The sequence below is a fragment of the Haliotis cracherodii genome, unplaced genomic scaffold, assembly GCF_022045235.1.
Source record: "Haliotis cracherodii isolate W230 unplaced genomic scaffold, xgHalCrac1.p SCAF_19, whole genome shotgun sequence".
NCBI classification, from domain to species: Eukaryota; Metazoa; Mollusca; class Gastropoda; order Lepetellida; family Haliotidae; genus Haliotis; species Haliotis cracherodii.
Genome location: NW_027266274.1, coordinates 11,375,386 through 11,392,315, shown reverse-complemented (window position 1 = coordinate 11,392,315; position 16,930 = coordinate 11,375,386). Strand labels below are relative to the sequence as shown.

At 39.5% G+C, this 16,930-nt stretch overlaps 1 protein-coding gene across 1 annotated transcript in view; it reads left to right on the top strand.

The window, feature by feature from the left end:
- LOC139466758 (tetratricopeptide repeat protein 17-like) overlaps positions 1–16,930 on the top strand; it is an 84,291-nt gene that overhangs the window by 50,449 nt on the left and 16,912 nt on the right. The window contains exons 17-22 of the mRNA XM_071248423.1: positions 1,208–1,355; positions 2,747–2,809; positions 8,217–8,282; positions 8,910–9,007; positions 11,768–11,869; positions 15,525–15,695. Coding sequence (XP_071104524.1) covers positions 1,208–1,355; positions 2,747–2,809; positions 8,217–8,282; positions 8,910–9,007; positions 11,768–11,869; positions 15,525–15,695 — 648 coding nt within the window. The remainder of the gene's footprint in view (positions 1–1,207; positions 1,356–2,746; positions 2,810–8,216; positions 8,283–8,909; positions 9,008–11,767; positions 11,870–15,524; positions 15,696–16,930) is intronic.

Here is a 16,930-nt window from a genome sequence, read left to right as displayed (position 1 = left end):
TTAGACAAGTTATGTTTATCATGTGTAACTGGGACCTGTTCCTCCGAGAGACTGGACAGTTGTGTGTGAAACTGTAGGCTGGTTTAGACAAGTCATGTTTATCATGTGTTACTGGGACCTGTTCCTCCGAGAGACTGGACAGTTGTGTGTGAAACTGTAGGCTGATGGTACACAAGTCATGTTTATCATGTGTTACTGGGACCTGTTCCCCCGAGAGACTGGACAGTTGTGTGTGAAACTGTAGGCTGATTGTACACAAGTCATGTTTATCATGTGTTACTGGGACCTGTTCCTCCGAGAGACTGGACAGTTGTGTGTGAAACTGTAGGCTGGTTGTACAGAAGTCATGTTTATCATGTGTTACTGGGACCTGTTCCTCCGAGAGACTGGACAGTTGTGTGTGAAACTGTAGGCTGATTTAGACAAGTCATGTTTATCATGTGTTACTGGGACCTGTTCCTCCGAGAGACTGGACAGTTGTGTGTGAAACTGTAGGCTGATTTAGACAAGTCATGTTTATCATGTGTTACTGGGACCTGTTCCTCCGAGAGACTGGACAGTTGTGTGTGAAACTGTAGGCTGATTTAGACAAGTCATGTTTATCATGTGTTACTGGGACCTGTTCCTCCGAGAGACTGGACAGTTGTGTGTGAAACTGTAGGCTGATTTAGACAAGTCATGTTTATCATGTGTTACTGGGACCTGTTCCTCTGAGAGACCGGACAGTTGTGTGTGAAACTGTAGGCTGATTTAGACAAGTTATGTTTATCATGTGTTACTGGGACCTGTTCCTCCGAGAGACTGGACAGTTGTGTGTGAAACTGTAGGCTGATTGTACACAAGTCATGTTTATCATGTGTTACTGGGACCTGTTCCTCCGAGAGACTGGACAGTTGTGTGTGAAACTGTAGGCTGATTGTACACAAGTCATGTTTATCATGTGTTACTGGGACCTGTTCCTCCGAGAGACTGGACAGTTGTGTGTGAAACTGTAGGCTGATTTAGACAAGTCATGTTTATCATGTGTTACTGGGACCTGTTCCTCTGAGAGACCGGACAGTTGTGTGTGAAACTGTAGGCTGATTTAGACAAGTTATGTTTATCATGTGTTACTGGGACCTGTTCCTCCGAGAGACTGGACAGTTGTGTGTGAAACTGTAGGCTGATGGTACACAAGTCATGTTTATCATGTGTTATTGGTCTTCAGGAGAATGGTGAAGAGAAGTGTATAATAGAGACAAGAACTCGGCACAAGTCCAGTGACTGCAACGGCCACTGCACACAGACCTGCACCATCAGCCCGGTGAAGATGGACACCTGTTCAGGGGGCGGCGAGGTCACAGTGGATCAGACAGGTACTGTGGATCTTACAATGTGGGGTTCTCTGGGCCTCTAGCCTGTATTCATGGCTATGGGTTTCTGTGGGTCTCTAGCCTGTATTCATGGCAATTGGTTTCTGTGGGTCCCTAGCCTGTATTCATGGCAATGGGTTCTGTGGGTCCCTAGCCTGTATTCATGGCTATGGGTTTCTGTGGGTCCCTAGCCTGTATTCATGGCTATGGGTTTCTGTGGGTCCCAAGCCTGTATTCATGGCTGTGGGTTTCTGTGGGTACCTAGCCTGTATTCATGGCTATGGGTTTCTGTGGGTCCCCTAGGCTTTATATTTTACTTGATGTGTTCGGAAATCTTTAAAAACTGTTGTAAACTATTGCGTATTTCATATTTAGAAATCATTCCTCATCATCTAACTCACTTTCAGCTTTCCTCCAGCTATCAGTAATCCTGTGTCGACATTGCTTCAGATGTTGACTCTTATTTAAACACTGTATTTAAATTACTTTACAAGCACTTGTTCAGAACTCTTTGGAGACTTAAGCAATGCTCCTAGGATTCACCCAGTGATTTATCTAGAATTCCAAACTAAGGACACTTGGCAGATGACTTCCTGTCACCAATGTGGTAAGAGTCTTAAATTTGGCTGACACAGCGTGTATCTGTTGATTTAAACCCAGATCATTTGGTGTTATGTGATTTAAGATCAAGGTTCAACTGAATATCTCCAGTGAAGTGCTTCATACTGTGTCATGGGGACAGTATAGGGCCAGTTTTTAAAGAAGTTGAAGACTAGACTCATTCACACAAAGTGTTGAGGACAAGCAATCCGCGTAATCGTGTGCTAACATACATCATCAGCAGTGGTTATTGCTTGGCCATTATTCAGTATCAGGCTTCACCATAAGATCTTAACATTCAGTCTTGCTCTGATGTTCAAATATTGATATGCTATTCATATGTTTGATTTTGCACTCACATTCTTGGTTCATACAGATTGAATTTGGATGCTTCAGTTCTAGGCCTCAAATGTAACCATATATTGATGTGTGAATAAGTTCTTAGAAAAGAGTTAAAAGGGCCTTAAATTGGGCATTTAAGATTTTATTTCCATGTTATTGTGAAATTGAAGCATGATATTTCATACTTATAATTGACAAACTGCAGAAGCTATTTTATTCAATCTGATTTCACAGATGCTACATTCTTAGTACAAATTAGTAGTGGTCAAGTTCATTTCTTTATAAAGGACTGTTTTGGCTTCTGTTTTATCTAAATATGAAGTTTTGATTTTTGAAGTCTTAAATTTGGTGGTTGAGTTTCTGTGTGAACCATAGCCCTTCCTCCTCACCTCTTCTCCACCCTTCTGTGTGTCATGCCTTGCTGAGATAGGATGTGGTTGCATTTATTTCAGGCTTTAACCACAGACTTCACATCCATTGTCGACTGGTCAAAAATAAAAAGCTCAAAAACAGTGGTACACTTTGTTTCTTTCATTATCCAAACATTGTTCAAGCGTAAGAAACAAATGATGTGGTTCTGATTACACGATGAGCGAAGAGTTAAATGCTTTGATAACAATTATTACACATTATCATTTATTTCTTTGAAATCATTTGGATCCATCCGTGGCCCAATTGCACAAGGTGTTCCAATTTGTTGTGTAGAGTTGCCTAGGAACCTATGATGGTGGGATCAATCCCAGATTTGCCCTAATTATGTTTCTAGGTTTGTCGGCACCATACCCGTGCTCATGGTAACCAATGTGGCAAACATCTGAAACCTGTGTCACTTCAGGCTTTCCTCTTGCATCAATCTAACACCCTGTGATATAACAGAAATACTGTTTCAAGCGGTGGTTATCCAAACTTTCTCTCTTCAAATTGCAGATGCTTGTTTTGAAATCAGTGTTATCAGAACTGCAATATTTATTTCTAACGCCTTATACAGAACCTTCGCTGGATGTCCGTAAGTTGCGAGATTCATTCATGTAAACACGCCAGTCCGTAGAAAACAAAACATTTTTCTGGAATGATGATGCGCTACCAGCTCATTTGGATAGAAACACCTTGCAGTGCTACCTGGGCAACTGTCACAATACAAGGGTGGGGTGGGGGGTCCACTGATGTTATTTTACCAGAACAATATAGTTTGATACTACATTCAGTACTCATTACATGTAACAAAGACTAAGTCTCAGTAACAGTGTTAGTTTGTAATTATAGGGTGAAAGAAAAGCTGATTTTTTTTCTCGTTGATTCTGGAAGTTAAATGTTCATGCCATTAAAAGGCAGTCTCAGTACTAGGGTTAACTTTATTTTATGCTTGGTATAAAAAAAGCCAGCATCAGTTTGAAGACTTTTTTGTCCAGATAATACAGTAAATTTATGAATCGATAAAGATTTATGTATATTGTGTTCTGAATCGTGGGAATTAACATCGCATGCACCAGTACAGAATTGATCAGCCTTATTGTTTTGATTCTTTATGCAATACGATCCTCTACCCAGTACTACCTGAGAAGATCTGGGATAGAATGGATCTTCAGCAACCCATGCTTGTCTTAAAAGGCGACTATGCTTGTCGTAAGAGGCGACTAACGCGAATGGGTGGTCAGGCTTGCTGACTTGGTTCATGCATGTCATCACTTCCTAATTGCGTGGATCCATGCTCATGATGTCAATCACTGGATTATCTGGTCCAGACTCGATTATTTACAGACCACAGTCATATAGCTGGAGCATTTGCTGAGCGTGGGGTTAAACAACAAATCACAACTACTACCCAGTACAAGTATAACATAAGGATGAAATTCAATTCAAGACAAACATTGACAGGGGTGCCTTGTTGACACCTGCTTCGTCAGTCACATCCAGATTAGGTTCTGCAGATTCTTTCTCAGAAGGAATGTTATGTTCTTGGCCATAAGTTACTGAGCAAGTCATTAACAGAATTTCTTCTGATCTTGAATGGCATCTGCATGGCCCCATTGTTGGTGTCAGCTTGACCTGGGCCAGGTTATATGCCCAAGTTTGGGTTCAGGCTGGCGTAGGTTCCTTCTGAGAAAGACAATAGCTATTTCCTCCTGTTCAGAGGCAGCTTGGTGCAGGGACAACATTAACCCAATTATCTTCTTTACTGTAGCCATATCTTGCTGGGAACAGGCTAATTATAATAAGCTAATACACTTCTCTGCATAGACGGACTTGTACTAGAAGGATTGTGACAGTGATTTGTTAGTCAGGTCATCACGACATTGAACTAAGAGAAATGCAGGTAGCTGTGACAGAGTAAGAGAATTGCCGGTCAATGTGAGATATGAGCAAGAGAGAAGTAGGTCACCTTGACCTATGACTTAGAGAATGCAGGTCATCGTGACATGAGTGGAAAAGGTGCAGGTCACCGTGACATGAGTGAGAAAGGTGCAGGTCACCGTGACATGAGTGAGAAAGGTGCAGGTGTCCCTTGCAGTGATGACCACCTCCTTGGTCTAGTGGTAAAGCGTCCGACCAGAGAGCGGAAGGTCCGGGGTTCGATCCCCGGCCGCGTCATACCAAAAGACGTTAAAAGATGGTACTTGTTGTTACTCTGTCTGGCGCTTGGCATGAAGGGGCTAAAACAAGGACTGGTCGTCTCGGAGTCAGTATACTGTGTCTGAGTGGGGTATTCATGTTAAACTGCGGCATGGTATCTCAGTGTGCTAGCACTATAAATCTGCATCAGTCTGGACTAGTACAAGCAGCCACACACACACGTGCATAGCGATATAAGTGCAATAATCTTGGACTCGACGTTAAACCCCATTTCACATCACCTCACCCTGCAGTGATATTGCTGGAATATTTCTAAAAGCGACGTAAAACCATACTCACTCCTATAGTTTTACCATCTAACTTGGTCTTTTAAATTCCCAAAGATTTTTAAGTTCATCTATGAAATATTATTAAGCTGAATTCTGAGATTTGTTGGGACATAGAGCGGCTTGGAACACATATGTAGATTGACAGGCAGAACAAAACACCTGACCACATCCTTCTAGTCTCACAAGTCATCTCGCTAATGTTTATCACTGTCATAGGCATCCACGCATGTTATACTCAAATCGTACCTAACAAGCAGATCATTGGTTGTTGCAGTTGGTTCGTTATTGGACATTCATTTGTTGTATGTACTGCTATATCACCCCTGTTAGTATGTAATAAACAGACTATTTCACACATGTTGATTTTATAGTTGGCATTTTCATTTTATGATGTTTACTTTGTTTAAGCATTAACTTGTTTTAGCTCACCTGGCGAAAATCAAATTTTACAATAGCTTATTCTTAACTCTTTCAACACTAGTCAACCAGAAGCTTTTACTTCTGTGAAACCGAGTTCTTGTGTGATAGACAAAGCCAACATTTATCAAGGAAAATATCTGCTTGTAAAACATCTTTGCTACTACATGTTTTACACCATTTCCTACACATAATCCTACTGTTTATACATAAGAAAGTAATGTTTATCACATTATTTAAATAATGCATTTACAACTTAATTAAGTTTGTTGTAAATAAAAGAATGGAAGGTAACATATTTATAACTTCCAGATTAAGGACCAAGGAAGCGAAAAAGTGACGATTTTCAGCAAATATAAGGTTTCCTAAAATCCACTTTTAATAATATAATACGTGTCATCATCATTCCCCGATAACAGTGGTTGTCCACACAATGACATGAAGAAATGCGTCTGTTTTCGAAGCTTCCTATGAGTAACACGTTCATTGAAGTCTGCCATGTGACACACCAATAGAAAGTTTATTTATTCATCTACACGATATTAACCTTGCCTAGTCTTTTCGTGGCTGTAACATGCGATTATATTGGATACAAATTGGTTTCTAATGACGCTTTTTTTGCCAAAATCTGCAAGGTCCGTGATTGGTCAAATTTGAGCATGTGACCTAAGGCCACCAATCAATTTACAGCAAAGGTACCCTCCTCGCCTATGATGAATTTAAGATTTTGACGAAAGATTTTTTGTTAAATTGTGTTATTCTGAACGTTTTAGGCAGGAAATCTCAATCTATATTAAAAATATGGAACTTTGTGGATGTATCGTCCTAGGTTATGAGCTGCGACAAAGTTTTTTCATGCATATATTTTGGCTTTTAACATCGTGTCTGAGCCAACAAGTCATTTGACTTGCATAACAAGTGTTCTCTTGAAAAGATGGAAATTACTGAGATGTAAGTCTGACATTTTTTAGATATATTTTAGTTGATTTTATTTATTACTTTGTATAATATATTTAAAGATTTGCTTGAAACGTCTTTAGATGTAAGTCTGACATTTTTTAGATATATTCTAGTTGATTTTATTTATTACTTTGTATAATATATTTAAAGATTTGCTTGAAATGTCTTTCTCAAAGTGAAAGTCCGAGAATTCAATTTTCAATGACATTGCGGGTTATAGTGAATAATTTCTTAATCTATTAATAAAAAAGAAATTGAAATAGAATACATATTTCAGACATTGTAAAATGTCATAGATTTGATAAATGAATGATATGACAGGTAGTTTCATAAAAATATTTATTTTGATGAGACTCCGACTTGGGCAGTCCACTGGCCTACGGTGTCTGGGGACTACTCAGCCTACTGTGTTGAAAGAGTTAAGAAATAGGGCTTAAACTTGTGTGAGGGTAAGGATTATAAGACGATCAAGTTTGTTCAAGGCATCACTATTGGTTCTTAACATAGTTTTCCTAACTGGATGACTGGCCAGATTGTTGTACCAAAATATGGTTGAAAATATTTCCTCATTAGCCAGGTGAGCTACAAAGCCATGTGGCTCTATTTTCTTTTGTTCATTGATGGCAAAAAAATCTAATCCTATTTCATTGCAGGTTATCTGTCCCCATTTTCATATTTCATACTTGTCATAATTGACACAGTTTCACTTTATCATCAATCAATTCAAACTGGAATGTGACAGAAAACAAATACAATCAGGAAAAGACTTCATATTTAGCTCACTCTAACATTGTCATGTTTATTTATATTTGCATTATCTGTTGTTCATCTGCCCATTCAACTTGAATGTCTTCTCTCAGAATATAACATTTACATAACATGTTCTGTATTTATACACAAGGCGCGTGTGGCCCAGTTGTCTAAGTTGCCACAATTCACTGTGTAGAAACCTATGATTGTGGGTTTGAATCCGGGTTCACCCCGATTATGTTTCAAGGTTTGTCAGCACTATACCCGTGCTTGTGGGTTCCACAAGTGGTAAATGTCTGGGATCTGCATCATTTGGGGCTTTCCTCCCACATTTAGCCGACTTGCTGTGATATAACTGGAATACTTGCCAAAGTGGCTTTAAACCCAACGGACTTACTCTCTCTCTATTCATACTGGGTTTATATAATCCTATCAGAAGATATGGTCATATAATATTTTTAGTTGGTTGACAAGAAAGAAGTGCCAGATTTCCTGTTTTGATGCCCGGACAGCTATCAATTCCGATCAAGCCGTAGACTCAGTGACTAATAAATTCCAGTGTATATTCTGTTTAATGGTGGCAGAGAAAGTTCATGTGATGAGGAAAATTAATTTAATCAAATGATGGACTCAGCGGCAATTAAAGGCCGTCTGGTATTGGAATTCCTGTGTCTAAAACACGAAATACAGTACGACCTTTGACCCCTGAACATTTTCCGACTCTGTTTAGCAATTAGGTGAAATAAACAAACCAACAAGACTTTATCAACGCTGTTCATAAGAAATGGTGACTTATATGTATCTTTATTCGATCGTACATCTAATTTTTTCAGAGTCAGATGTGATGTTTGTTTCAAAGTTACAGTTGTGTCATGATCAGTGTATACATTTTCAGGTGGAAGCCAGTGTGCTCAAAAGGGAGGTAACTCTCAGTGCTCAGGAGACAATGAGGATATCCTATGTAAGCTGCATGTGTTTTCCTTTATCATGATACAATTGAAGATGAAAATGTGGCATTTGTTTTGTTTGAGATACAATAACTTTTGTTAAGCACCTGTCTTTGTGACAGTTTAGACTGTTGGCTACTCATCCAGGTGAGCTACAGTGCCATGGCACTATATTGCAATACTTATTTGATACATCAAGAGCTAGCCAAGCTTCTATTGAATTTCAAACCAACACTATTCTGTTTGCATAGACCTGTGAAGACCCGGGGTAGAATAGGCCTTCAGCAACCCATGCTTGCTGTAAAAGGCGACTATGCTTGTCGAAGAGTCATCTAATAGGATCGGGTGGTCAGGCTCGCTGACTTGGTTGATGCTTGTCATCGTATCCCAATTGCGTGGATCGATGCTCATGATGTCAATCTTGGATTGTCTCGTCACGACTGGATTATTAACAGACCAGTAATATAGCTTGAATATTGCTGGAGTGCAGCATTAAACAACAAACAATCAAACAAAACATAGAGCACTGTCACATATAATGATGTCAAGCTTGGAGAAATACTGTCTTTTGTGAAGATATTCAAACATCTTGCATGAAATGATGTGTAACAATTTGGCAAGAACTAAGCTTGTGTTTGCAGTCAGCGGAGACTTTACCAGTCGGCTGGATGAAGTCAGCGAATACTACGAGAAGAAAGGACTTTGTCAGGGAGAGGAATGTAACCAACTGCGAGTGCAGGTAAATATAGTCTGCAATACCATTGGCTGTTCATGCAAGGAGACAGTAGTTGCTGCAATCTCAATCGTTAATAAATTGATAAAATGGCTGATCTTATAGAGCGGACAGTAAATGCTGTAAACGCAATTGTTTTTCATGAATAGAGGTCAGTTTAAATTTGAAAAGCATTGGTTGTTCTTGGAAAGGGACAATATAGATGCTGCATTCTCATTGGTTTATACTTATGGAGTTGGAGGTAGATGCTGCTTCCTTATTGGTTAATCATAGAGAGTATGCAGCAATCTCAATGGGTGATCATAGTTAGAGGAGAGTATGCAGCAATCTCATTGGTGAATCATAGAGGAGAGTATGCAGCAATGTCATTGGGTAATCATAGTTAGAGGAGAGTATGCAGCAATGCCATTGGGTAATCATAGTTAGAGGAGAGTATGCAGCAATGTCATTGGGTAATCATAGTTAGAGGAGAGTATGCAGCAATGTCATTGGGTAATCATAGATAGAGGAGAGTATGTAGCAATGTCATTGGGTAATCATAGAGGAGAGTATGAGCAATGTCATTGGGTAATCATAGATTAGAGGAGAGTATGCAGCAATGTCATTGGGTAGTCATAGAGGAGAGTATGCAGCAATGTCATTGGGTAATCATAGATAGATGAGAATATGCAGCAATGTCATTGGTTAATCATAGAGGAGAGTATGAGCAATGTCATTGGGTAATCATAGATAGAGGAGAGTATGCAGCAATGTCATTGGGTAATCATAGAGGAGAGTATGCAGCAATGTCATTGGTTAATCATAGAGGAGAGTATGCAGCAATCTCATTGGTTAATCATAGATAGAGGAGAGTATGCAGCAATGTCATTGGGTAATCATAGAGGAGAGTATGCAGTAATGTCATTGGGTAATCATAGAGGAGAGTATGAGCAATGTCATTGGGTAATCATAGAGGAGAGTATGCAGCAATGTCATTGGGTAATCATAGTTAGAGCAGAGTATGCAGAAATCTCATTGGTTAATCATAGATAGAGGAGAGTATGCAGCAATGTCATTGGGTAATCATAGAGGAGAGTATGCAGTAATGTCATTGGGTAATCATTGAGGAGAGTATGCAGCAATGTCATTGGGTAATCATAGTTAGAAGAGAGTATGCAGCAATGTCATTGGGTAATCATAGTTCGAGGAGAGTATGGAGCAATGTCATTGGGTAATCATAGAGGAGAGTATGCAGCAATGTCATTAGATAATCATAGTTAGAGGAGAGTATGCAGAAATCTCATTGAGGACAGTAGGTTTTAAATACAGTGATGTTTTTGGGAGACTAGATACTACAATAAGAGTAGTTAATAAACCATAGGATAGTATGCTTGAGTTTGGTTGTTTCATCACTCTGCACAGTCATGTGCTGCATTTCTTTTATAGCTTGTTCAGAGAGGTCATTGTGCTGCACTCATTGGTTGATCCAAAAGTTTAGACACCTTGCTGTAATATCATTGGTTGATCAATGAGGGGAAACCAAATGCTGAAATTTCATTGGATGATCAAAAGAGCTACCCTCAAATAGGCTGAAATATTCACAGATATTTTCTGGTTGTGTATTTAACAAGTGGATGGTATCAGGCAACAACAATTTAAATATTTGTTGTTCAGAATTTCAACATCCTTTGTTTTTGTTTGTGGAGATTGTCTAATCATGGAAAGGTTTAAAAAGTTTGATATTTTACCTAAAAAGACTATTTACCATAATAAAGTCTATTTTGTACAACAAATCTATACTAGATTAACTGTTCAGTTGTATTTCACCACTAGTGTTTGGATATTAAATATGTCAACACATTAAAGTAAGGCTCAGATCTGACAGTTTGAAGTCATGCTGCAGTCTTAGCATGTAAGACAGACAAAGAAATATCAATAGACTAGTTAAACTTTCTGAAGCTTTTCAGGCCATACAGTAGCATGTTTGTAAGTAATCTATGTGATGTACCTACACTGATAGTAATATGTATGTACGGGCAGCAATGTTTTAACAGGGTCATATTTTCCATAACTTGAAGAATTTTGTATTTGAACTATGTCTGCGCAGTGTTATGCTAATATTGAAGAAAATATGGTTTATAATCATGAAAACCAATGTTAGAAGTATTTGTTTGTGTTTATTTACACCTCCTTTCCTGATCTGTATTTGTGGTCTTATTATTAGATTTATTAAGGTCATTGTAGGAACAAGTATTTGTATAAGGAGATCATGATTCTTCCAATGAAAAGAGGAATTCTTATAGTTAATGTTGCTGTGAATAGCTGAAATACTGCTCATGCAGCTGAGTGCATCGTTTTCTCATTCTCTTAATGTAAGCTACATAGGATGCCAGGTTAGAATTGGTCCCCAGCATCCGTTGCTTAAGGGACTTATGGCTAGGGGTCAGGCTCGGTAGCTTGGTTGATTGTGCGTCTTTGTACCCTGAAGGCGTGGATCTTTGCTCACAATATCAATCACTGGATTATCTGGCCCAGACTCGATTATATGCAGCCCGCAGACACATAGCCGGAATATTGCTGAGTGCGGCATTAAATAACAAGCACTCACACACTTAATGTTGGCATAATTTTTTGTAATTCTGTAACACTCTTACTGAACTGATTTTTTTGGGTGCGTTTGATTTTACCCCAATGTGTCCTAATTTCTGATGCATCAAAGCAATTTTACTTATGAAAATTGACCTACTTTCTAAGCAGTATTCATGTGACCTTTGACCTACTTTCCAGTGTCTCATTCCAATGAAGACGCACTCAGGTTTGCTGGCTCATGTGATCACGCCACCCAAATTGTTTGTGCGGCCCGTGTCTCTGCACACGACCCAATGTATGGTACGACACACGCTGGCCTTGTTTCAGTGTTAACATTTCCCAGCATGCATTTTGTTTCCAATTTGTCATGGAAGACTTCTGCTTCCTGTTGTATTGTGGCGAGTTTATTACCTCCCCTTAATGAAATGGCTTTCCTCCCATCTGTCTTGTCCTTCTTAGCTGACGATTTTTAAAATTTATTATTCAGACAGACGTAATATATTCAGCATGCTTGTTTCTTTACGGTTTTATTGCCCATTTTGTTTTCCATCCGTGGGTTTTGTTCCGTTATGTTCATGCGCTATGCATGGTCTGTTAGTGTTGATAGTTTGTAGTTACTTATAGAGAGTGCATTCGACTTAGGTAGTACAACCCAGACTTTTCCAGTAGCTGTAGTCCCTTTTAGAATACCGTTTGCAAGCATTGAGTTTAATAACATCAGAAGTCATTAATACTGAATGTTTCATATGAAATTTGTAAACTTATGAGGTTTACGTAGTGGATGTAGAGTACTGTTGACAGTCTGTGACTGTAGAAACTTGTTCGATGCCTGGTTCTAGTAAAATATATTGTGGTCAGTAAAATCAGTGTACAATATCTTTAATATTAAACTAGTCCATATATGAAGACTAAGATTAATACCATAAAAACGTGTGCAGACTGTGGACTCCAAATGTTTTTGCATGGACTTCAGTATTCTGTAACCTATGATCATGGGTTCAAATCCCAGGTCGCCCTGATTATGTTTCATGGTATGTTAGCGCTCACTCAAATGCTAACATGACCTGCTGGTCTAAGGGTCTAATCCCATTCACCCGTAAGAATATAGGTCTCTGTCCGTGTGGCATCATGTGACAATGCATGTCTTTTTTTTTAAATCTTTGCGTTTTATTCCAGTGATGCCAAATCATGTTTTTATATATTTTGTAGCTTTCAATATCATCTTGGGTTAGTGGTTCAATGAATTAACTATTTTAGTTTCTGACACCGGTTTACTCTGAAGGTTTGAATGTTCACCCGAGTTTAGTCTTGATTACCGCCTTACCAACTTACCACCTCTACCTACCTTCCAATATCCCACAAAGGTTGCCCCCGGAATCTCATTTTACCTCGTTTTGGAAATGGGTTATCAGTTTGCTGGCAAGAGTTCAAGGGGCATTCAGTGGAACCCTGATAATTTGTAACAATACAGTGGACATCTTTGAATGACATTTAGAACTGATGCACATAAGGAAGAGAATTTATGGATGTCAACTTGTTTATTATGAGGAACTCAGTCTATTCTTACTCCTTCATCAGGTGAATGACATGTTCCTCATAATAAAGAAGTTGACATCCATAAATTCTCTTCCTTAATACAGTGAAATTATCAAGCTTTTCAAATATTTGGATTGGCCAATTGTGAGTTTAGAGTTACTTCCCTTAGTTTCAATCGGCTACCACCATCCCTGTAAGCGATTTTGAGTGAGTGAGTGAGTATGGTTTTACGCCGCTTTTAGCAATATTCCAGCAATATCACGGCGGGGGCAACCAGAAATGGGCTTCACACATTGTACCCATGTCGGGAATCGAACCCGGGTCTTCGGCGTGACGAGCGAACGCTTTAACCACTAGGCTACCCGACCACCCTGTAAGCGATTTTGATTTTGACTTGTTGCTACATAGAGCTACGGTATGAGCTACAGGATGTTAAACCCTCATCCAAATCAGCATCACACTGATACAATAAGCTTCAGCAAGGTGCATACGTCGTGATTTAACGACAAACAACAGGATTCACATCCTTAGACACCTGTCTTCGAATATGAGTACTTATATTTCAGATTGTGCGACAATATATTTACTTATTGACTTGGAAGCCTAACTGGTTAAGATTTTTTATATCTGCTGTATGCATGGCGACCAAAATTCGTACCTTCTCGATGATTCCAACACATTAGTTACATATGAAAATATTAAGTGTTTTATCAAATGAAGTTATTTTTTCATGGGATTACGATTCGGTACATTAAGGCAGTGTTGTTAGTGCAGTATGTTCCGAATGAGGAATCTGTGAGGAAAACACTGTGGAAAGGCCTGTAACTCTGTGTAGCAACATTATGGTTTATCGGGAGCCCTACTGATCTGTGGTTGCCCTAGTACAACCACCCGTGAAGATCCGGGGTAGAATAGGTCTTCAGCAACCCATGCTTGCCGTAAAAGGCGACTATGCTTGTCGTAAAAGGCAACTAACAGGATCGGGTGGTCAGGCTCGCTGACTTGGTTGATGCATGTCATCGATCCCAATTGCGTGGATCAATGCTCATGATATCAATCACTGGATTGTCTGGTCCAGACTCGATTATTTACAGACCGCCGTCATATAGCTGGAATATTGCTGAGTGCGGCGTTAAACAACAAACCAACCAACCTAGTACAACCATCCTCAAGGCGGGATGTTTCTCAAAATACAGGGTTTCACTGAGGGTACTCCTGACGGGGTTATGGCTTCAGAAATACAGAACCCCTATAAACCTGTTCTTGATTATGCAGTGTATTATATCTCCTTTCTATTGTGATTAGGGCGGTCGGGTAGCCTAGTGGTTAAAGTGTTTGCTCGTCATGACGAGGACCCAGTTTGATTCCCCACATAGATACAATGTGTGAAGCCCCTTTGCTGGAATATCGCTAAAAGCGGCAACTCACTCACTTCACCACTCACTCACTCCTAATGTTCCATGAATCTTGATGTCATGTAGTCATGGCAACAGCTCAGTGTTTGTGTGTCAGTAGGTTGAGGCACCTGAACACCATATTTTGTTGAGGTGAGTTGTGTCCCTTAGCTGCACCAGGATGAGCCCAATAAGAATCCTTGGTCTGTCAGCACCTTGCACCTGTGCGTAGGTTTAACCAAAGGGGTGAACACCCACGATCTGTATCAGTCTGGGCTCCCCTCCCATATTAATCTAACACGCCGATATGTAAAAACGAATTACCCCACCCCACCCCATGAATTCTGCCGTCGTTACAGTTATGCAGTTAAGTATATTATGCTGTCTTGCCTAATGTTTTGTTAGTCTCATGTCTTGTGTAGTATGATTTTATGTTCAAATAATACCAACAACTGTTTAAAAAAGGGTCCTTGAACATTAACATATGGACCCGTTTACCGTTTCAACATTTGGGTTCTGTTGAGGAACCTTGATGTTAATGCTTCCATTTAACACTACCAATCAACTTAAATCATGGATGGAGAGTGGCTCGAATCAACTCGCCCATGTCAATTTGTCAATGTTAAAAGTATCTGGAGGCATAGTAAAATTTCAGGCCTTTTTTTGTGTTTGACCTCCTTTGGATAAAATGTGTTGGGTTAAGTCCCTCGTGAAGATCTGGGTTAGAATTGGTCTTCAGCAACCCATGCTTGTCGTAAGAGGTGACAAATGGGATTGAGTGGACATGCTTGCTGACTTGGTTGATGCAGGCCATCGTATCCCAGTTGTGTAGATCGATGCTAATGATGTCAGTCACTGGAATGTCTGGTCCAGACTCAATTATTTACAGACCGCTGAAATATAGCTGGAATACTGCTGAGTGAGGCGTTAAACAACAAACAAACAAATGTAAGGCTATATTTCATCCCTGTCACCTGAAATGCAGTTGATGTCTTCTTCAGGCCGTGTTTTTGTGTGTTTTTCAGCAAGGAGGACAGAAGCCACACATTAAGCTGGAGTTTGTGGATGGAGTCCTACACCAGAAGCTGATCTTTGTTCAGGCAGCGTCCGATCTACACGTGGAAGCCAATGAGTGTGTCATCTTTAACGACGGGTCGAAATCTAGCGGATGCAATCAGCCTGAATATAGAGCTTATGTAAGTGTGCCCACATGACTTCCTTATAAGGACGGAGATAACAGTATTCATTCCCAGTGAAGACGATGAGAGATGGTTACATGATGTTATTGTGTGATATTACAGGATGTTATTGTGTGGTATTACATGATGTTATTGTGTGATATTACCTGATGTTATTGTTTGATATTACATGATGTTATTGTGTGATATTACATGATGTTATTGTGTGATATTAAATGATGTTTTGTGTGATATTACATGATGTTTTGTGTGATATTACATGATGTTTTGTGTGATATTACATGATGTTTTGTGTGATATTACATGATGTTTTGTGTGATATTACATGATGCGACATGCTATGACATGGAGTAGTCCTACACTTCCCGATACGGAAGAACAGCTTCAAGTAGCTGACTTGAAATAAGAACTATTCGGTTATCATCACCTTGGCATATTTATGGTTATTTATTTCATGAAGAGGAGCTGAGATTTCCCTGGGTTATTTTATTGAGCATTTTGCAAATTTGAACTATTTATTGAAAAAGACATTGTGTCAGTGACAGATATCAGGATATGTCATTGTTCATCATCATTCAGGTCATAATTCAGGTCATAATTCAGATCATAATTCATGCTTGTGGCAAGAGGTTTGGTATTGGCTTTTATTAAATAAAGCATTTAATCTGGTGGGTTTAGGTGTCATAGGTGTGAGTACCCCTTGTGAAAAAGACATAATATGTACTACACAAACAGTCTGCGACTTTAGCCAATTGGGCGGTCTGGTAGCCTAGTGGTTAAAGCGTTCGCTCGTCACGCCGAAGACCCGGGTTCGAATCCCGACATGGGTACAATGTGTGAAGCCCATTTCTGGTGTCCCCCGCCGTGATATTGCTGGAATATTGCTAAAAGCGGCGTAAAACCAAACTCACTCACTCACTCACTTTAGCCAATTGTTCACAGCCCGAATCTAGGACAATTCTGTTAGTTCAGCTAATAATAAGCCACATGATAACACTAAATTCTATAGAAAAATATTCTCAGTGTCTAGTGCCCCCTGTCATGACAGATAAACTAAAGTAATATGAATTGAGTGGTCTTTAAATCCTTTTGCGTAGTATAGTTCAGAAACTGTATGACATAAAAGAAAAATTATGCCTTGTATTGTCATGTGTAGTCCCAGTTGTAAAAAACGCCACACCCTCTCACACCCTCACTCCTGCTGAGCCCCATCACGATACACAGCATGACTC